Source organism: Nesoenas mayeri, assembly GCF_963082525.1.
Source record: "Nesoenas mayeri genome assembly, chromosome: 2".
Taxonomy (NCBI): domain Eukaryota; kingdom Metazoa; phylum Chordata; class Aves; order Columbiformes; family Columbidae; genus Nesoenas; species Nesoenas mayeri.
The window spans coordinates 87,501,701-87,525,120 of NC_137543.1; the positions used below are offsets into that span (position 1 = coordinate 87,501,701).

At 40.3% G+C, this 23,420-nt stretch overlaps 1 protein-coding gene across 3 annotated transcripts in view; it reads right to left on the reverse strand.

The window, feature by feature from the left end:
• The window catches only part of PIGN (phosphatidylinositol glycan anchor biosynthesis class N), a 105,340-nt gene that overhangs the window by 47,366 nt on the left and 34,554 nt on the right, over positions 1-23,420 (reverse strand). For all 3 annotated transcript variants that reach the window (XM_080339888.1, XM_080339889.1, XM_080339890.1), the window contains 6 exons: positions 22,498-22,628; positions 20,651-20,767; positions 16,012-16,052; positions 14,556-14,615; positions 13,402-13,494; positions 11,427-11,482 (listed from right to left, as the gene is read on the reverse strand). In XM_080339888.1, coding sequence (XP_080196014.1) covers positions 11,427-11,482; positions 13,402-13,494; positions 14,556-14,615; positions 16,012-16,052; positions 20,651-20,767; positions 22,498-22,628 — 498 coding nt within the window. The remainder of the gene's footprint in view (positions 1-11,426; positions 11,483-13,401; positions 13,495-14,555; positions 14,616-16,011; positions 16,053-20,650; positions 20,768-22,497; positions 22,629-23,420) is intronic.

Below are 23,420 nucleotides of genomic sequence, written 5' to 3' on the forward strand. Positions count from 1 at the left end.
CTTAAAAGAAAAACCAAGAACTCTAGGGACACATATGTTATAAACGCACAATGCAATCATAATATCATAAAGATTCTAAATACTTAAGACTACATTCTTCACAGGAAGCAATGGTAGCACTAGAAGAGCAATTTTTCCCCCGATGGCTATCAGAGATTAGCTTTCTAGTTCCAGACAGAAATCACAGCTTCACCCACAAATAAGCATAACAAATTATGAAACAAAACAACTGGACTAATTGTGCAAGTGCTCTTATACTATCCTGAGACATTAGCTACTCTTGTCATAAATATACCTGACAAAATTAATCTTTCCAACATGACATTCATGCTTCATATGAACTAAGCTATTTGACAGCACTAACAACAAAGACTGTGATGAAGTACATTCACCACAGCAATGTTAAGGGGACCTCTCTTCAGCCAATGAGGCTTGTTTGGCATCACACTACAGAAATTACTATTCCCAGTGGCATAGGTAGCATGCTGCATTCAAAACATGAAATAAAATCTCAGCACAGAAGGAGATGTCTTGCAAATACATCTGTTTCCACCACTGCTTCTCTGTTAATTTTTTTATGCTCAGTTACTTGGGTAGTGATTTATAGTTATTTTACAATAAATTTTGCAGAACTCTAGTATAAAAAGTAACCCCTGAGAATCTGTAGTATTTTAACACTTTAAATGCAGTAGACTTAATAATGAAAATCAAGGAAGCATCACAGACCTGCAGATGCAACATACAAAGAGAAAGGTTGAGATCTTTGCCTATCTCACCATCAGTTGAGAATAAATTTATTTCAGCTGCTTCACTCCAAATACATACTTATCCCTGTATGTAACACTAACAGATACAGGTGCTTGAGGACTTATTTCTTGAAGGACTAAACCTCTTCAAAACAAACTCCACATACCCGACCACTGTCAGCTCTCGCACATCTACACCATTCTATCACTGCCCTTTCATACTGTCCACTAGGAAAAAAAAAACAAAAACAAAAATCCACCACCAACAACCAACCACCTGTGCATCTCACAACCCTTTGAGAGCGGCAAGATTTGCAGAAGACATAGAGATGACATTTCTATGACCCATATCCACCAGCAGCACCAATCCAGCAGGAGCTGCTCAGCAGACTTCAGTCTTCTGACTTTTCATATCAGCTGTTGGGGGACAGGGAGAAAAGGACCAATTCCTCCTGTTCATCCAAAACTGAAAAAGGCAGAGGATAAGGATATACAACACTTGAGCTTCATGGTAGCCTCAGTGAGTCAGGGAAAGGCCATCTGAATAAAGCCTGCTAGGAGTTCGTATGGGTCACCTTCTAAATGCCACGTAAGGCAGACCTTCTCACTGGCTTTGCTGTGATATTTCTAGCTTCAAAATGGTTGGCAGTGAAAGAGGCATCAGACTGCCACTGTTCAAACAACTCCAGCAAGCCCTTCTGCTAAAGGGCTGTGCAGTCACAGATTCCTGTCCTCTTCTCCAGAAAGAGCACCTCTGGAATCTCAGGGACTCGCAACCTGAAAGAAATCCCCCAGGTAAATGCTGCACCTCTCTTGATGAAGCTTTTCCACTGGCATCATCCTGCCGAGCAGCCCAGGGGTGCTGCCCACCCCTGTCCTCCTGCTGTTTGGTCACCAAGAGGGCAGGTGCCAGCCCCGCTCTGCTCCACCATGGGAGAACACTGCCAGCAACACCAGCAGCTGAATATGCTCCAAGTCTGTTGCCACCCATCCCCCTGCGAGGCAGCCACACTGTGGAGGAAAGATCACTTCCAGACCAGCAATTCTGCAATCAGCTGAAATAGTAGTTACAGGACCCACTATTACTGCTCAGATCCACATCCCCGCTGCTGGGAAAATGGCATCTTGAAAGCACAGATGTAAAACCAGCCTGACGCTTCCACAGGGCTGCTGTTCAGAAGTGCACCACTAATGGAACAACACTTTTTCAAAGCCTTTTTCAGAGTAGTGACAGGCTTCAAAAACATAGTCAGTCTCCCACGAAGTTGCCTTCAAACATCCCCACTGAACAACAGAGAGGCATCTCAGGAAGAATCAGGTGCATAACGGGCAACTAAAGACACAGATCTTGCACTGAACAATATTCATTTAGCAGAAACATGATTGAATGCTTATACCTGCTCCACATCAAGTTCACGCCAGTCGCCAACCCGGGAGTGCAGAGACTTGATGTTAATGATAGTGCAATCACAAACTAGCCTAACTCTACCATTCTATCATTTCTTTTGAAGGTATGGTGCACAGCCTTGCAGGAGCAGAATACAAAACCTTCCCACTTCTCCATCAACAGCAGAGAATCATCAGAAAGAAAGTGAATGTCAAGTGATGCAAAGTCATCAGTTCAGTCACTGAAACTTGGAAAAAAAAAAATGGACCAACTAAATATTTCAAAAATCAAAGTCTGGAACCATGATGTTTGCTTTCTGTTCAACCTGGTGTGCAGTATAGAATACATGATGTTACTAGGGGCAATGATCAGGAAAATAAAATGTGTTACAGTTCTATGGACTTTACTAAATTACCTATTTACATGAATTTTAGTAGCCAGAAGCTTATTTTTCCCATTTTGAAAATGTGTTCAATTTCAGTTCTTCAGATGAGACTAATCAAAAGAAAAAATTGTTTTACTGTATCTGCCAAAGACAGCCTGAAAGCATATACTATGAGACAGAGACAGCCCTTTGCACATTTTAGTTTTCATCTAAGAGTGAAGTTTCAAAGATTAAATTATTTGGTGGGTAATATTGTGATCCTTAATCCGTTTAGATGGCCTGAATTTTAGTTGTTTACTAAAATATTTCAAGGTAAGCTACTATAACAGGAAGTCCTATGAACTTGATTTTCATAATTCAGGAGTAAGATGCATGTAGTTCACAGATTTTAAAAATCACAGCAATGTTTTCAGTAAGCTAGAGCTTAAGCTTAGTCCATATAAATCTACAATAAAGTGTTTATTATGGCTTCCTAAAGCCCAGGACTCCCAACATTCCCTCTCTCCCATCTTGATCTACTCTCTTTTCTCCGGCTGTTCCATTTCCAGGAGTTTCAGTCTTGGGCTGTCTAAATTTAAAGTAGATTTCCGTGGTTTTGGATTTTCTGTTGGATTGTTAAGCAGCCAGTCTAGCTGTAGGTTTGTACTCAGTTATCTTTGCATTTTTTTTTTCTTTTAAGAAGCATTAAAAAGCACCACTGCATGTATCAGGCACTCCACAAGAAAACAGCAAGGAAGTCAATAAAAGGCTCCTGTTTTAAGTTCTGAGGTTTTTGTTCTTTAAAGCATGAACAAACGGAGGGGACATGCACTTTAACAGGCCAAATATAGTAAAAAGTATCTTTACTGACACATTGCAAAAACCTACTAGCAGATGTATGCTTTTGTATTCAGCTTTACAAACAAGCAAAGGAGGAAACAGCGGGACACCAGTAAAACCACAGGAAATGGTCTGACTGCTAATGGTTTAATCCTGGACTGTCAAGTCTTAGGAAATAAAAGAGCCTTTTAATTTCCAGAAATCAGCATCCCTGATGCAGCATACTCACATATTCAACAGCAAAGTGCCTAAGGATATTTATGTAAATCCTTCAGATAGCAAAGATGAGAGCAAAAGGAGCAGGCAAGCTAACTGCCAGCTGCCAATTCCCTGAACAGAGAGAAACAATTAAGATAACTGGGCTGCACAGAGCAGATCTTGCATGCAAACTACTATGGCAAGAGCTGCGGACAAGCAGAGGCCAGGAGGGAGGCGGTCATGCTCTGGAGCAATACCTCTAGCCTGCCCAAAGAGGGACTGAGAAGGTGGATGCAGGGTCTAGTGGGCAGGGGTTTTGCCTGAAGAGCCAGCAGGACATGATGCAGCAGCCTTGGAAAGGAAAACTGCTTAAGGAGAAAGACGAAGATCCATGAAGGAAAGGAAATGTACCATTTTTTAAAGTGTCTTCTATTTTAGTACTGCAGGAGACGTATGCTGACTCTAAATAACAATGCCCTACCCATGCTGTAAGTCAGCCCCCACCTCTGCAAAACATAGGATGATTTACAGAATCACAGAATCAGTTTGGTTAGAAGAGACACCCAAAATGACTGAGTCCAACCATAACGTAACTCTGGCACTAAACCACATCCCTAAGAACTTTATCTCTACATATTTTAAACACCTCAAGGGATGGTGACTCCATCCCTTCCCTGGGCAGCCTGTTCCAGTGCTTTACAACCCTTTCTGTGAAGAAACTTTTCCTAATACCCCATCGGAACCTCTCCTGGCGCAACTTGAGGCCATTTCCTCTCATCCTATCATTTGCTACTTGGGAGAAGAGACCAACACCCTCTATGCTACATCCTCCTCTCAAATAGTTATAGAGAGTGATAAGGTCCCCCTTCAGCATTCTCCAAGCTAAACAGCCTCAGTTCCCTAGATATCTGCACTGTTGTGGGTATATCCTCTGCTCCACAATTCTACATGCCAGATCTAAATCATAGTGACCATTTTCCAACCAGTTCCATTCAGAGCAGGCAGTTCATGCTGTGTGCAGGCAGGTACCTAATAGCAGGGCCCCATGGTCACCAAAACACATGTCTGGACAGGCTCCCCATACAGATTCTGACCAGGAGACCACTGTACATCAAGGAGCTAGTGACCCACATACCAGTTAACCTGAGCAGGCCCAGTCCTGTGCTGCCTGCCCAGCGTGGCTCCAGGCTGTGCTGCACAAGATGCCCCAGGACAAACCCAGCCAGCTTCTGGTAGCCAAGGTGCCTGCAGGCAGCTCGCACTCCATATCTCCGATTACACTGCCTGCCTGTTCTCGTTGTTGTCTAGAAGCACAGCAAGAAGTTCTCATGTGAACCTTCATTCTGTTTGAGGGTAGAAATGGTTAGGAAATTTGATTGCTTGCAAGAAAAAAAAAAAAAAAAAAAAAATCATCTAATAGGCTTGAATGACCAAAAAGGGGGAACCTCTCCACAGGCAGCACCTGAGCAGTAGCAGGGAAAAACCCACTGGGCTCCATCTGATGCTGCAAGAACGCAGGGTACCCAGCATCTGAAGGGACACACAATTCACTTGCTACCTGTATTCTTATTTTAATTTTATCTTGTTAAAACAGCTATCTTATTTAGCTATTTGTTAGCAAGCCTTTCTTACTGAGATCCAGAAAGAGCCCTGCACTGTATCTCTTACATCATGCCCTGGCGCAGAACATCCTCTGCCCGTCCCATCCTACCACCTGCCTATCCACCCTCCCTCACCCTAACTGCAAGAAGCCTCACAAGTTCCAAGAAAAGGCTAAAGGGATTTATGCAAGTAGATGGAGAAATACATGTAAAACTTGTGATATTTTATCTTTTACATTAGCCTCTTAGCTCCTTCTAAAGACCTTACCTGCTTCCTACTTGATAGCAAATCCAATTACGCCTGGTCCTCCTGGGCAGAAGCTGCTGCTAGTAAGCTTTTCATGTACAAAAAGCTCCTGAGTGCGCTGCTGAAACCCAAGACCAGCAGGATGCCTGCTTTCTAAGAGGATTGCATCGTTCCTGAGCAGCCTTTAATAGCGCTTCAGACATAGCCCATTCAGCAGAAGTTCACATTTTTGCCAAATAACACGCATTTTATAGCACATGCATTGATTTCTCCACAAAGAAATAATACATTCACTATTGAATCAAGTCTGTTTGTTAAAAACAAACAAACACACACAAATGAAGCCACTATTTCCATTTGAGTACTTTTGTCTCTACAGCACTGCATTTCTGTTTTTTTGTTCACATGCATATACACAGGTTCCTAAAGCCAAGAGTGGAGGGCAGAGGGCTACCAGTCTCCCTCCCCAATACCAGCAGGCTAAAGGTGCCCATACTGGCCTGCTTGTCCCAGCTGACCCAGAAGCATGCTGGTACCTAGATACCCACCTGGTAACAGAGTGGGGACAAAGTGCAGAAAGGAAAAAGCTGGCTGCCTTTCCAGGTTCACTACAAGTTCACAGAAGCTGCTGTCCCTCATTCCTGACCACAGGACAAAGGGGCTAAAACACCTTCACAGATAAAACAGTGCCTCTGCTAAATCAAGGTTCCTCTGGAGACACAAAGTATTCAGACAAATGGACAGAGAGAGTAATCACTGTTAGAAAGACCCTTCCCTACTGCAATAGCTTCACCCTTTCTTCCTGACATTCAATCCTTATGTTTGCTCTTGCAATGCATTATCACACATATCACAAATAGCTCACATATTAATGTTTATTTAAATAAATGCAGTTTATTTAAACAAAAGAAGAACAGGATGCTTTAAAGGACGTAGTATGTTTAATGACATCTTAAGGAACCCTACCGCACTTAACGGTGGAGGAGAAATCACTTGTTTCACTTTGCTCCAAATGTCAATTTTCTGGAAATATCTAAGTTTTAAAAGGCCATCAGACAGAGGGAATAGTGTAGTGCTGTATTTTTGGTCAGACAAAAAAGAAAAGAGAGGTATTTGTGCATATGACATTTCTTTGAAGTTGCTGTACATCTTCAAAGAAACTCTACATTAAGAAAGAATTGTTTTCTTTCTATCAGCATAACAAATACATGATGTGTAATTATGTGGAAAGACTCAGTCTACATGATTGATACCTCCTTGCATCAAATCCATGCAAATGCTTAAGGGAGTTATATCTCAATTCATACTGGAGGGCAGAGGAAATGGAAAGAGTTACATTTTCATACAGTGAGGGAGAGGCATATTTTTATTTAATAGCTGTACAATGCACACTAAAAATGCACTGACTTTCTATATAACTATGCAACTTATAACTTGATTATACAAACAAAAATAAGTATTTGGGATGATTAAAGTGTACTATTCAAACAATTACGTTACTTTAAAAATGCAGCATCAAGATGGTATAGGACTTCGCATATATAAGACAAACTTGACTTTCAATAAGATACTTAAGCTGTTCCCTGCTAAAAAAAAAAACAAAAAAAAACCCAAAAAAACCCCAAACCTCCTATCGCTAAAACTTCAAGACATTCAATAAAAAAAGCACAGCTAGTAGAAAGCAAGCACTGATTATAATTCAGCTGCTTCTCTCTCTCTTTTTTTTTATATGGTGGTTCTTAAAACACTGCTGGTGCTGCCTTACTGTGAGGCACCAGAGACTGAACAGCTGGAAGCGCAGCCTTCCCTGAAAGCACTGTATAAACCAGGCATACTCAAAAAGCACTCCTGTGCATTTGTGTAATTCAATATCTTAGATCTCTCCTACCTGTTGGGATAATCAAATTGCATTAATTGGTTAAGAGAATTTCAGTACAACAACTGATGTCCCATCTACTCACCTCACTACACTGTCCTCATCCTACTCCTTGCAGGATTACTTTCAAAGCCCAGAGATGCCAGCTTTGGGAATGCTTCTGCAACAGTAGCATCTGGCCCCTTGGCACACTTATCTTCAAACTATGCCAGCTCTGCACTTGCCTTGAGGTACATCAAATGGCCAGAAAGCTAATAAGATAGCTCACCAACCTGGACATCAGTTTTCCTCTGTCAGCAATCTTCAGATTTGTCCTCCCTCACTCTTCCTTCAAAGCATCTGGTGTCTTGGCACCTGCCTTTCTTACACATAAAGGTCAAATAATTGTTTCTGTGTCTCATAATCGTAGAAAGAAAGCCTCTAGTTTTGCTAAGCAAGTAATTTTTGAAAAGTTTTTCACAGCTGGAAAAAAAGATAGGCAGTGGGAAGGAACCTCATTTCAGACAGTAAATCCCTCCAGGTATCCAACTGGAATGGCAAATAAGTATTCTAAACAACTATTTAATATGAGCTTTGCAGGTAACTTGCATACAAGCAAGGGATGCTCTTCTGCTCTTGCACGTTCACTGCCCTGGGCCCAGGCTGTGCACCTTGCCTTGCAGAATCAGCAGATACTGGCAGCTGAGCTCTTTCTGAAAACTATTCACAGTATCACAGTATGTTTGGGATTGGAAGGGACCTCAAAAGATCATCTAGTCCAATCCCCCTGCTGGAGCAGGAACGCCTAGGTGAGGTCACACAGGAACATGTCCAGGTGGGTCTTGAATGTCTCCAGAGAAGGAGACTCCACAACCCCCCTGGGCAGCCTGTTCCAGTGCTCTGGCACCCTTACTGAGAAGTTTTTTCTCAAATTTAAGTGGAACCTCTTGTGTTCCAGCTTGACCCCATTACCCCTTGTCCTATCATTGTTTGCCAACGAGAAGAGCCTGGCTCCATCCTCCTGGCACTCACCCTTTATATATTTATAAACATTACTAAGGTCACCCCTCAGTCTCCTCTTCTCCAAACTAAAGAGACCCAGCTCCCTCAGCCTTTCCTCATAAGGGAGGTGCTCCACTCCCTTAATCATCTTTGTTGCCCTACGCTGGACCCTCTCCAGCAGTTCCCTGTCCTTGAACTGAGGGGCCCAGAACTGGACACAATATTCCAGATGTGGTCTCACCAGGGCAGAGTAGAGGGGAAGGAGAACCTCTCTGGACCTACTAACCACCCCCCTTCTAATACACCCCAGGATGCCATTGGCCTTCCTGGCCACAAGGGCCCAGTGCTGGCTCATGGTCATCCTGTTGTCCACCAGGACCCTCAGGTCCCTTTCCCCTACACTGCTCTCTAATATGTAATTTCCCAACCTATACTGGAACCTGGGGTTGTTCCTGCCCAGATGCAGGACTCTACACTTTTCCTTGTTAAATTTCATTAGGTTATTCCCCGCCCAACTCTTCAGCCTGTCCAGGTCACTTTCACAGGGAGCATCAAGATATGCTTCTACACAGATTTTTTTTCCTTGATGAAGGCACCTTGGCAAAATGAAAATGGCATTACTGGCAGCCAGTCACATTCTTACTAATAGATAGAGCTACCTACACTCTGACCTGCCTCAAACCTGGTCAAGTAGACACTATTGAAGTTTCCATCATTCTGAGCTTTAAGTTACATGTTTCAGGCATCAGGAGGTTAAAACAACAACTCAAATCAGTGAAGAGTGGTGGAAGAAGCTATTAGTGCCTGAATGAGAGGACAGTAATGCCTAGTAGAAACACAGAACAAAACAGCACTCATCTGCAGCAGCGGAGAAGGCCGACCATAGATCAACACAAATTAATGGGCAAAACTGCAATTAAACCTGAGCCAACAAGTCCAAATAGCATATAGGTGTGCAGAACTGCAATCTCCACACCATTACCAATTAATCTGAAATGTAGCACAGTATACCAAGAGATCTCTTGCTCCATATAGACGAGTAAGCTATCCCAAACTTTGCCTTTTCAACTCCTCCTGAAAAAGGTAGAGTAAGTTGTACCCTTCTATACCCTTTTATCCACCACCAAAAGTAGTCGCAGTAAAGTCAGCAGAAGGGGGTACATGCCTTTCCCTCGGTATCTCACTATGCATCAAGCAAAATTTGTTTGAAGAACTGACCAAGGTTGCCTTATAGTGATACACCAGACGATGATCTGCAGCTGAAGCTCAGGCTCATATCCACTGCTCACACACAGTCACCTCTGCGTGAAGGAGGGGATAGATTGGTAGCCAGGTCATGTCTAAAACTACCTCAGGTTTTCCTTCCATTCCTGCAAGCTGGAGCACTAGTAAGTTACATGTCTGCTTAAAAATAAGTTGGTGTTCAACCACTTCATCTCAACTACTGGTAACTGCTTGGACAAAGGTCCCTTGGTAGTTTCCCAGACAGGGGCCAAATTTTGAAAGTCAATGAGAGTTCTGAAGACTAATTAGAATCTGGCCAAACTCCCCCCTCCCAGCACAATGTGGATAAGTATTTGTATTAATGTCTGACCATCTGGGGTATGAGTCTGTTTCCCTAGAATGAAGATAAAAATATATCATCTTGAGGAAACAAAGGAAGTCTTTACCCATACAACAGTAAGCATAGGCACCTTTCGTGGGGTAATGCACACATTCAGGCAATTACTTTAGTTTCATACAAAAAACCTTTTGTGGAAGTGCCCATTAACCCCAATCCTGATTCAGAAAGGTTAAGGATACCTGAGGATAACAATATTTATTTTAGTAATGGGCCATACCAAAGTAACAAACATGTTCATACCAAGTTCGAGTCATATTTTCTAAGTGATAAATGTCTCAGGCATTTCTACTTAAAACAATCCAACATGTCATGAAAAAAGAAAGACACCAGTCCACAGGGCAATCAATAACAGTTAGCTTCTTTAAAGATAAATTGAGCATTAAGAAAACCCATTCTATTTTACAGAATCAGTCATTTCTCAAGGAAAGGTAAAATTTAAACAAGAGCTGTGAAATCAAACTAATAGTCTTCCCTGCAGAATCAAAGATGACTGACCATCCTTTTCATCTGGCAGTTTTGTTTCAGATAGATCAGTAAATTCTTTGATAATGCACCTGTCGTTCTTAATCAGAATTTGATCCAAAACATTCATTACGTGCCCAAGAATGACTTGAATCTCAGAGACTGTCTGGAACCTTTCCCTTTGAAGATGCTAGCAGAATAAAATAACACAGTAAATCTCTGTTCAGAAAGACAGCAATCTTTTTTAGCAATTAAATGTACTTCACAGGAAGAGATTCAAGTACTTTTTACTGCTGCTATGATTTAAAGATCTTAATTAACATCAGTTTTATTGCCCAAAGGAAAACAGCTGCTCTCGGTGGCAAAACGTTTTTGGAGCACTCCTCAAACTGAAAGCCAAACTGAACAGTATCGCGTGCACTCAGAGCAAAGCTTTCACAAACCTTTCGGAGGCAAAGAAAAAGGAAAAAGCAGCTTTAATTGGATAAGACTGAAGGGTAAGTGGGTCAGTAACTGCTCCATACACAGAGCCTGCAGACACACAAATCACTACAGAGACTCCTTCACAGCCCTGGAAGTACTAACAATAGGCAGCACAAATTCTAAAGATTTTGAGCTGCTTTTTTTGGATGCAAGGTGTTTTGCTTGCTTTTCATTAGAATTTAAGTAACAGAAGAAACAATTCTTAGTTCAACTTTTATACAGATATAAACAAGAATAAATTGTATTTCCTGATCCTATAGGGATTTACATCTCACAAGGAATGCTAAAACAGCACAGCAAAAAGTCAGTGAAAATTACCATGCAGTCTACATATAGCTATATTGTCAAAAAGCCAAGGCACATAACCCTTAACAAAAAAACTAAATGTAAGGAATATATATTTAAAAAAAAAAAAAAAAAAAAAATCTACTTCTGACCAGAATTTTTAAATAGAAGTCAATTGCATAGAGTTCTAGCACAAAGTTTCACAATCAGATAAACACTATCATTTAGAAAGAAACCTGGAGAGACCAAATTTCTTTTGTTGCATCTCAATGAAATACCAAAGTGATAAGACAATCAAGTAAAACATATAGATGGTTTTTACAGACACTTACTTGAATGGTGTGAACAGAAATGACAGTGTTGTTTCCTTTTTCTGACGCATCTTAACCTGCATTAAAAAAAAAAAAGCATGAACCATTACATGCAAGTTGCAACAAAACTAAAAATTGTATCAGGATTAAACTAAAAATCACAGAAGAGTTCTAAGACTTTGGAAAAGGAATGAAATCACACTGTCAATATATTGTCCAGGAAACTGGGTGTTATATTTCCATATGTGTAACTGTTCCTGGAAACCCAGACCTGCTCTAAAGTAGGTAAAATAAACCACTCCACAGCCAGCGATTTTCACAGAAGGACTTCTACAGTTTGCAGGATAAAGGTAAGATACAGCTAGAAGTGCTACCAGACTTCAGTGGCAACCTCTCCCAATGAAATTGGTATAGCTTATGCCAGACGGGCACTAGTATGCTGCAGTAACACTGCCAAAGAAATGCTGTTCAGTCAATTAACCTGCACATGGATAAAACCAGAAGGTTTTGATGCTATCAGAGCCACCCAAGGCCTTTCAAAACATCTTTAAGGCCTCCTGCCACAGCGTGACTCGAGCCTGACTGTTGGTGTAAGGCGCAGATGGGAACTTTCTAAGCGCACTGCTCCCAAAACTTGACAGCTTGAAGTAGCAACCCACACGTCTCAGCCTATCCATCCAAGGCAACATCCTCTCCAGGGAGCACAAAGTGTGGTCAGGTGAGTCCATCACAGGAAAAGTAAAAACTCACTCAGCATGTCTAAGCCAGTGCACTGCTTCCGCTTCAGCAGAGAAACGCAAGAGAAATTCACACATGAGCCTTCCAAAACAACATTAGAAAGAAGCCAGACAACAAAAAAAAATTCACACTACAAAATGACAGACTAAAAATAAGCTTAAAGAAAAGAAGGACCAGAGCTTTTCCTTTTTTTTTTTTTTTTTTTTTTTTAAAAAAAAAATAACCCCCAAGATATCAATTTAACTGAAAAAGACTGGAGTCACATTATTAATTCTTAGAGCAGAGGTCTTCCAGCTGTGGAGGTTATATCAGCATGCTTCACCTTCACAGTCAGCACACCAGACACTTCCCCTGCTACACGCCAGGTTTCCACCATAGATATGGAAGTGGCTCTGCTGCTGACACTGCCAACCTGGCCTCCACACAAACTACATTTTGGAACGTGGCACTGAAGGGACAGAAGGTGCTGATGGTGCCAATCTCTTGAAGGTACTCTCAGGCTAGTTCCTGGCTCCACCATCATCACAGAGATTTCCTGACATGGCAACAGTTCTCTATCTCAGGTTCCTATCTGTGGAAAAGATGGTTCTCTCTCAGATAATTTATATGTTTTACCAAACACAAGATTTTGGGATTTGAGACTTTCATATTCCACAGTTGGAAAGCATCTAGTGAGGCATAACCTTTTTTTGTTTAGGACCACATACGTGTTCTCATAATACAATAATATCTGATGCTAGATGAATCAAGACAGAAAACCAGAGATGAACAGATGCAGAGCAAAACAACAGATACAACAACAGCATTAGCTAAAAGTTAATTAGGCCACTAATTTAATTTCTTTAATGGACAGGTGCGTGTTACCTTTTTGATCTGTTTGTGTACTGATGCTGACTTAGAGCCTTGTTTCCCAGCCCCTGTTGCAAAGGCAGTATTTCCCTTTTCAGGTATCAGAACTCAGATTCTACCTACATACTACACATAGGTTTACATTAACATTGATAAACATCAGCGTTTATGTTAAGAAACAAGAAAAAAGTTACTCATTCTCTTTACAAAAAAGTTGATTATAAAGTCTTTCAAACTGCTTCAGATATGGCTCACAGCTAGTCAATTGACATCCCCCAGTATGCACATTCAATTTGAGTCCTTCAAATTACAGCATGCTATATACAGCGTATGTCCTAGTATAATTATTTTACACATAGCAACAACTATTATTCAAAGAAATATTTTTCTTTACTATCTGCTTAGTTACCTTAAATTGCTCAAGAATCTGAACAGCATTGGTAAACATGCTCTCTGCTTTGAAATGAGCGCTGTTGTTCAGATATTCCAGAGGCAGAGTTCCCTGGGGAAGAAAAATACATATATACATAAAGAAATTTAAATGATGAAACAGCAATTTATCTAACTGAATCGCAGGCCAAACGAGCAGTAAGAATACTTCAAATTACTGCTGAAATAACTACCCTAACTCCTTGGAAAATACTCTTCTCACGTAATTTCTCAGCATCACATGGACTGTTTATAACACCCCAGCTACTACAGGCATGCAAAAAAGGTAAATAACAGAGGTTGTTATTGAACCATAGACTATACAGTAATAGAACCTCAACCTCTAATCAGAAGCCATTTTTGAGATACCTGGGCCTGACCCACCCACACTCGCAATGGGATCAGAGCAGTTCCCTGCCGCCCTGTGCTGGCAGCTTTCCTCACATGACCAGCACTGAGCGCAGGACAGGGCACAGAATTTAGGGCAGAGTCTCTAGAAGAAATATTTCTAAAAATGTGCCGTAAATAGGTGTTTTAAATGTGAAGCAAGCAGCGTGAAAGCACACTAACGTAATGCTAATTGTCAATTAGATATTTATGAGGCAACCTTCAGACTGCATAATAATAAATGAAAGAAATTCAAAGAAAAAGCCATCTCACAGTGAGGGCACTCAGTGTTCACTAAATTAGAGGTGCAAGATACCATCTGAAGAAAGTACACTAGCTTAAACAAGAAATAATTAAACATTAAATTGCAGGGAACAGCTTGTTTACAGGCTCAGCTTTCACGATCAAAATCGAGTGTTATTCAAACCATACTGCTTTTTTACCATCCCTAAAAAACGAAGTAACAAAAAACTTTCATGTAGCTCAAGAATATAAAGTTGCAGATTATAAAAGTATCAGCTGCCTTTCCAATTGAAAGCACTATACAATATATAAATAGGTTGAGTTTATTCTCTGAAGTGAAGCTACACACACATAAATCTAAAACTACAAGCAATCTCAATACCCTATAACACTTTTCCAAATCTATAATCTTTCCCCTCACATGCCTCAAGTCTCGTCCCAAACACGTCTTCCTCTACGGCGCATAGATTTTTATAATATGGAAAAAATATTTGTACTTCTTACCACAGAATTCAAGGGGAAAGGCACACCAATAAGGGAAGCCATCAGTGGTGCTATATCAGCCTGTGCAAACAGAAACATTCCCATTTTAATACAATATCAGCTTCTAGAGCTAATAAATTCAGCTTAATTTTAATGTACCTGCATTTGCAGAAGTAAATGGTATGATACTGTGAAGTTATGACACACAACTCTCCTTTATAATATTTATTTGTTTCCTGTAGCCATCATAGCATGATTAGATTCAAAATGTGAGCTTCATTTATGATAAAGCTTCAAAAATATATTCCGTTTAAAAAGCAAACAGCATGTATTTACAGGAATTCAGTGTCCCTTCCACTGCACTCAGAGAGGCACACTACTTTTTATGACTATACCACAGAAAGAACTGATTTCATATTTACAGTTACAAGCTGTACACTGAATATACTGCTCTTCACAGCACTCCTTATCCCGTGTTTCCAGGGTGCAGATTACTCACCTTCTCCCCTTCAGAGAGGGATTCTGCACTTTTATTTGTGCCCAGTAAGCTTTCAAGAAGGCTCTTCTAAGTATACCAAGGCACTTCACAAAATAAGTTACCATTACATTCTACTTGTGATGATTAACACTGCCTCTCACCAGGTTTATATTTTCCTTTAATATAAAACTATGCACCAAAATTCTTTGTTTCTCCAGCATAAATTTGAAGAATCTACACTGAAACACAGGCACTGCTCCAACCTCAGATCTACTGTGCAGAAGCAGACTCCAATCTATTATTTGGAGAGGAAAATATACACATAGTGTAACAGTAATCAGAAGTCTAGTTTGCTATTTTACCCATAGTTCCATATATACTACAGGACAAAAGCTCTGTCTTTGGGGACTCCATTACCCAGAACAAAGCGACACTCGAGACTGTTCTGTACAGTCTCAGAATAACATCTCCATAACTCCTGCCAAACTCGAGAGGAAAATTCATCTCTAATTTTATATCAGGGCTTTGCTGAAATAAGTTTATCCAGAACATTCCAAACTTCAGCTTTCTAGCATGAGTTTATTAGCCTTATTTGAGCAGGTTTAGGGTCTGCCAGTCATATACTGGGTTTCACAGGATTATAGGGACTTAAGTAAAAAAGCTTCAGGTGCACACAATTTACATGTCTTAACATAATGATTTTAAAAAGCTCAGCTGATCTAGTATCAAGGATTAAGTCATCCAACTTTTTTTCCTTTCTTTACAGCATAAATTGTCTAAATTGCTAAGTGGTTCGGCCATCATCACAGACTACTGAAAACAAACAGAGTTTAACAGTATAGCAAGAATTGGCTTTGATTCAGTAATGACAGCAACTTCTGGAAAAAGTAACAAAACACAGACAATGAAATAGATAGCTCTGAAAAAATTAAACTGAATATACACATGGCTAACTTAAGGTGAAAATTTATGCACTACTGAATTAGGTACATTTGATACCTGATTGACATCCAGTCTCTTCAAGTTCTCCAGTTTCCATTCTGCAAGAAATAACAGAACAAATGAACAGATAATCTACACAGATTCAAAAGGGATAATTCAGTTGACATTTAATATCTTGTTGCCATTTTCCGTAAAGTGTTGTTACTAAAGAAAATTATAATTTGGCTTCAGGAGGCTAGCTCAAGAGGGGTTACAGATGGAACTCAACAGGCAGAAACAACAAAATGCATTCATTTCAGTTCACATTTTCTTTTATCCATCACAAAAAAAGCTGCCTGCAACTGTGACCCAGATCAGTTGAAGGAAGTCCAAGGTGTTTATTTTTTCAACACAGTACCAAAAGTGACGTATTACCTCCTGGGCCAAATAAAAGATTCAAGCTCGAGTTTAGAAAAAGGGCTGTTAAATCTCTTCAATAGTTTTTTTAAAAAAAGTTAACCCAAGGTCCCAAATATACTGGTACAGAGTGGTACAAATGTACATTATGTCTGCCATAAGCAATACTGGGCAAGGGCGAGCTCAAGGGAAAAGTTCAATAACTTAGCAATCGGAACAAGTACAATGAAGGCAGAGACAAAGCTGAATGTACAAGCCCTTAAAGCTGTGGTGCATCATACAAAAAGCTGGTTCAAAACAGTATTTTCCAGCTCTCCATTAGCCTTTAAGGAAATAAAGAGGAAATTGCCTGTTTTCTTTAGAGGTGGAGAGTTATTTAAAAATGGAGTCAAACAGGTGTTGGTGGGGGTTTTTTTTGGGGGGGGGGATGGGTGATGTTGTTTTTTCATGCCTTCTTTTTCTAATGTTGAAATTTGCTGCCCTGCTACCCATAGCAATAATATGAGTAGAAAAAAAGAAGACACTTTTTTTCATATTCAAGGTTTTAAAAAAAAAAAAAAATCAGATACACACAAAACCTGATAAGGGCTGAAACAGACTTGCCAATACAGTACATAATATACTATCAGTGACCTACCTAGAGCAGATCTCAAGTACAGCAGTCAAGATGTTAGGGGCACCTCCTCTTAACTTGGGAACCAAAGTGATGTTAGCAACAGAGGCACAAGCACTTTCCTCAGTACACACAGAAAGCTAAACAGGCTGGTCATCGCCTTGCTAATATCACTTCCCAAAATGACACCTCAGAAACAGCTGAGATGGACCATTGATAGTGTAGCCATGTTGCCCAAAAGTATCCTTTGGCATTATGGGAAGTAGAAGCTTAAATGCACCAGAAACAGGCTTCCTGAAAAATACTGGTAAATCTCATTTATTTTCTCCAAACAGACATTCAAATCCTAGACCATAACACTCTTTTTCCATCTATCAATACACTCCATTTATGCCAGACCTAAACCTGTCTCAGCTAAAGGTGGCCCGAGAACACCCACATTCACAGTATTGCATGCACCAAACTTCTTTTCAGCCATTAGCTCATACCACCACCAGCTTCAAGGGTCTGAGTACAGGTCCACTGTTATTACATTTGGTCCCAAGAGCACCCTGAAGAGCAGCCATGCACCTTAACAGCAGTGAGACATACAGTTACAGCAAGTTCCCATGGAAACACATGGGCAGTATTATCAGCATTAATCATGAATTGTGTTAAACTCACACCAAAAAGAACAAGCTTGCTTCCCAGAAAAGGAAATGGGTTTACATTTCTAGAGACATAGACTCTCATCTCTATTTTTATTATATAAATGTACTGTTTGGTTTTCTTCAAATAATATTTTCCAATGAAAAATGTTGTAAAACTGTCTACATGCACGCACTATGCTTAAGATGAGAAGAAACTGCAACTCTGCTAGAGAAACATCCAGGTTTGTAAGAAGCTTTTACATCCCTGCTTCCCTTGCCGAGATATTGCTCAGGTCTATGGGCTGCCCATGCTGGTTTACAACTCCAGCTCACTGTCTAGGTTTCCTGTATAGTGCTCAGCACAGTTTTCCACCCACTTGATAAGTTGCTTTTGTTTTTTCTCTATCCTACCCTGCTCTTACTGCAGCCTGCTGGGCACTGAGATGCAAGCAGTCCAGGGAAACAGCAGGAAAGCACCAGTTCAACAAGAGGCTGAGGGTGCAGCTACATGAACCAAAGAAAAACTCACATAAAACCCCACAGAAGCAAATGCAGAGAAGGGGTACACGGAGCTCCCTCAGCCATGGCAAAGCAGGCTGAGCCCCCTTCAAAACAGGGATGTATGTAGAAGAAAACAACCACATCTCATCCTTCTGCTGTAGAAGGCTGTGCCTTCACTTAGAAGCTCCTCTGGACTTGTGCCCCAAGGCTACCTGGCAGGGCCTGCACTGATGAGCTGGAGAGCAGTTTTCTGTTCTCTTTCCTCCTGAAGAAGGGTCAAGCCCACCACCAAGCGGGTGACACTGCACATTGCCCACAGGATGCAGGGCTGCCATCACAAATCTTCCCAAGACGACTGCATGACCAGGTCTGAGGGAAAGCAGAGTACAGGTGAAGGGACTGAGGAGGAGAAGGCTGTCAGCCCAGAGCAGACACTGGGCCCTTCTGGCCATCCAAGGAACACATCAGTCTTTTCATAACAAATTGGGCACACTAAGTCCTGCCAGTTGGCACAGGTTTTGGAGGTATCGACCCTCAATGGCAATGATAAGAGAGACAATTCACTGAGCTGCCTACAGCCTGCCTGCACTGAACAGAGCATCAGAAGTCTGTGAGCATTAGAAATATTCTGCGTTTCCATGAACTCTTAACTCAGAGAAAGTAGGAAGGATTGTCAATAGACACAAGACCTTGAAAACTGGCGCATGCAATCACAAAGAGAAACTGGACGCTCACATATATCAGTGACACAGCAGTATTGAAAATGCTCTCCTCTCCTGCAGGTAGTCTCAGCTGCATTTGTACGGAGCATGAAAGGCAAATTCAAAGAACTTTTCAAGAGACCTCTTTTAAGCATCTTTTCTTTCATATGTTAATTTTGTGAAAACATCTGGGACTGCAACTTAACTGAGCAGCTGAACTGTACTGACCTGCAAAAGTGCCAAGTTCCATTTCAACAACAATTTTTTCTTTACTTTTAAGCTACATTTGCTACTAGAAGCTATCATGTACTACCGTAGAGAGAACAGTCACTTTTCAAGAAGATACTTATTACTCAAACAGAGATTAAAACTCCCAAGATACTCAGAGAGAAACAAAGAACCAATAGAGAATATCGCTGGCAATTAAGAACCTGTAAAGATGGTGTCTAAACAGACCAACAATATGACTGACAGCTAGAAAGCTGCAGAGCAAGTCCAGAACAAAGGGAAGAGTTTCTGAGGTTTGCTTTAGAGTGTTTGGTTTTTCATTTCGTTGCTGGTTTGGTTTTGGTTTTTTTAACCATCAGAAGGAAAATACGAAGCAGGCACAGCAAGGTGCAGACATATCCCCCCCTTTAAGAAAATACACATTTCCTAACAGCCAAAAAGCTTTCCCTATGGTGTACCTGGAAGGCAGCTGAATACTCATCTTTTTTTAAATGCTTTTACACCATTTCCATCTTGAAGTCAAATGCTGAGGTTTGTACTAAAGCTGCTGAGAATCAAGGAAACTGACAGCTGTAAAAATCAGCTATTACAGATCAACCCTTAGAGACATCAAGTGTCCTTAGAAGTCTAACAGCTCAGTCAGCACACACACTAAAAGCAGTTGGTTTTACTCCAGTTTCTATTTTTTATTCTACAACTCATTTGCAATTCTATCAGAGACATCATAGATTCATAGCAGCAATTAATCACAAAGAGGGAAACATTAGCATGGTCTGTATCTGAGAAGGCCTGTTTGTTTAATCTGCTACCAAACAGACTTCACAAGAGCAGAGTGGGGTTAAAACCTCAGGGCTGAAGTAATTTCTGCCTGTTTTCTCTTCTTAACGTAGTTTGACAAACAATCCAATAAAACAGAAAGTCATTACCTCATTGATCACAAGTAACAACCTGAGAGATTCAAAACATCTTAAAAAACAGAGCAGACTACAAGAATGGGGCACATGAAAGAAGAAGAACTTGCACAGTTGACTCACACATGGTTCTAAAAATCCACTGATATTTCAGTAAGCCAGTATTTATTACATTATATATTTGAAATATTAAAAATTAATTATTTTAAAAACTTCACCCTTCTTAAGTTACAAAGGGGAAAACAACAGAGTCCCAGTTTTTCATTGAGAAGGACTGTCTTCATTTTCACAACAGTCACAATGATGCAAGGGAGACAAGACAGTCCCTGGGAGGTCTCCAGGGTTGCTCTGTGAAACTACAAAAAGAGTTTTAGGACATGTCAATTTATCACATTTCTGTACCAATACCTTTTAATACTTACGAAGACTTCCAGAGGTTAAGTCTTCTCTGGAATTAAGTTTTAGGAGTGTGAATAGCCTCCCATACCCAAAGAGAGAAAGTTTTTAATTCCGTGGTTAGAAAAGTGACTCTGATATTATCTACCCAATTTTGCAATATCCTCCATAGACATGCCCTGTCACCTTTTCTTTCCACACCACACAAAGCAAGCCGTATTTACTGTAATAGAACAGAAGTCAGTGAAGATCAACAGGTGTGATGGTTTAACACATCCATTCCCACCAAAATCTTGCACTTCAGTTTTATATTTTACTTACCTCTCAAAAAATTGTCTTCAAAGAACTGGGATGTGACTTTCTGTGGATAATTCACCCCAGCACCCCAAACGATCAGTGGTGTTAAAGTTTCTGAGGGATGACCAGCTCCATGAGATCCTAAGATACATCAAACAAACAAAAAAAAAAAAGTGTAAACTTTAAGACACGTTGTATAAAAACAAACAAAATCTATATATTTATATGCACACGTTTTAAGTTCTTGTTACAGTATACATATTAAAATGCTGTTACAGACAACCTATTCTAGCTTCATTGTTTATTTTTATGCCACTCACAATAAATGCTAAATTCAAGTTGCAAGCTGGGAAATTGGCACCACTTAATTTGAGCCTATAAAGATATAACTTTGTATATTAAAAAACCCAAACTGTTAACATGCAGAAACTAAACCCAAAGTATTTGAAAGCCTCAAGGTGTAGAGGAGTTACCTGCTCAAAACACGTGTATGTGCCTATCTTGAGCACCCCATGGAAACCAGGGATGGTTGATTTGAGTAAAATGACATACGTGCCTAAGAAGTCATACAGAACTGATCTCTGGTCCCCAGACAAAGATTAAACTTCCATTTCAAAACCAGGAGACAATATGCATTGCCACTGTGATCCCTTCTGCAGTGATACAAGTTCATTTTTAAGGTTCTAAAGCCTAGTAGCACACTCCTTAAAAACTGATAAAACATGACTTCCTTCCCCAGGGAAATGAATTCCCTCCAGATGAACGTATAAGCTGCTGAAAGGAGGAAGCTTTAAAACTATGACGTCTCACCAGGAGCTGCACCAAAGCAGAAGTCACACAAAACTTGAAAGAAATGCTGGTCATTGAACTCAGTAAGTGAGGTACCAAAGCATTGAGATAATCCAGTCCCAAAGGGAATGTCATCGTTATACAAACTCTATGTGCCAGTTGCTGCACGGTCTAGAGGACTATACATTTTCCTTGTATTTGCATAGACACACACTCTTCCCTCTGCATATGTGTGTATATATTTCAACAATTACAAGGGACGAAGAATAATAGATTGTTTTAAGGAGAGCTTTAAAGCAAATCACAATCAAATCAAAATTGGGTATAAAATTGAGAATAGCATTGAGGATTTCATATGCAAAAGATGATGCTGAATTTTGCCAAGACTATGTCTGAAGCAGCCTTTGTTCAGAAGTATCACCGTTAAATCTACACCAAAACTGCCTCAAGGTCATGTTCTTCACAAGTGCCCTCTGTGGGTACCAGCCTCACTGGCTGTCAGCCTCTCCTTTCCATATTCTCAGCTGCTCCACCTACACTTCAGTGCCAGCCCCCTCTAGAAAGATCACAAAGCAGTCTCATCCTTTCCGATGTGCCTAAAAGGCCAAAATAAGAAAAAAGATCCCCCAAAAAGTTTTTCACCAGCTTCCAGACAGGCTTGACACCTTTCCCAGGTGCCTCAGAACAAAGTGATAACTATTTCTGTCCCACATGTGCTGCAACAAGTCCAGCTTTGCAGCTGGCAGCCAAATAACACAAGCTCTACCTGCTTGTGCTAGTTTTCCACAGGAAGGCTTTGAAAGAAGTGGTGTTCAGGTCATTTTCTCCCCACTACCAGACACTAAAGGAGTTAAGATTTATCCTATATTTTTTTTAATTTCTGTCCAAATATGCAACTTGGCTGTCACAGGGCTGATGAAGACCCCTGCAGCCAATTAACTATTTCCTAATTCACATAGGTTTCATACATGAGCAACACTTAGGATATCAAATCAAAGCAGGGGCTCTAAAAGCTTCTAGTAGGACTGAACTCCAGATACTTGCTCATAAACTCAGCTGATTCAGCATTTTAAGAGACTCACCCCAATCTGTCATTCCATGGTCAGAAGTTAAGATAAATGCAGTTTTTCCATCATTTCCATAGAAATTTTCAATCATTGAAGCAATCTCTTTTACACCCTCATCAACTACTTTAATATTCTCCTTGTATTCCCTAGAAAAATAAGAAGAAATGTTATTAGATTCAAGGTGGCTCTCACACTCAGTATAAAGCAAGTTATCCACAGTCATAATGCCAAGTCCTTTGGTCATAGACAGTTTTACCCTCTACAGTACCTCAAGCTAACAAAAGGCATCCTAAACTTAGAATCTCTCTTCCTCTAAGTCTTATGTGAGCGCAGTTTGTAGGTTCCTGAAACTACAGTCTCAAATGAATATTTACTTATATTTCAAATCTGAAATATCCTTGATTGAAGACTATGATGTCATCACCCTCAGCTATCATGCAAGTTAAGGAGAATGCCAAAACTAAGGGAATCTAGAAAACTCAAACACCTTAAGTTGTAAGTTTAAAAATTGCTTTAAGCCACTAATAAAATAGCAAAGAAAGATCTCACCATGCAAGGACTGCTTTGAAATGATTCACAGATCAGCACAGATCCCAGATTTTTGTGGAATGGAGGCTAAACTAATTTTTTTTCCTATTTTTAGAAAAAGTGACCATGATTAAATTTCAGCCAACTAATTTTCTATTTGTTTGTTTTACTCAAGTCAGTTTTAAAACTCTGTCTTCAAAAAATCATGACAGAAAGAGGATGAGACACATAGAAAGTATGAACTTTGGAATGATGTGGGAAATCAGAGCAAGGATTCTGAAAGTATGTAAGGATCAAGTGAAAGATATTATCCTACATTCAATACATAGCCCTAGAATACATGTTGACTATAATGAAGAAAACCTGCTAAAAATCATACTTGACTGAGTAGAGGAATATAAACAGGGACA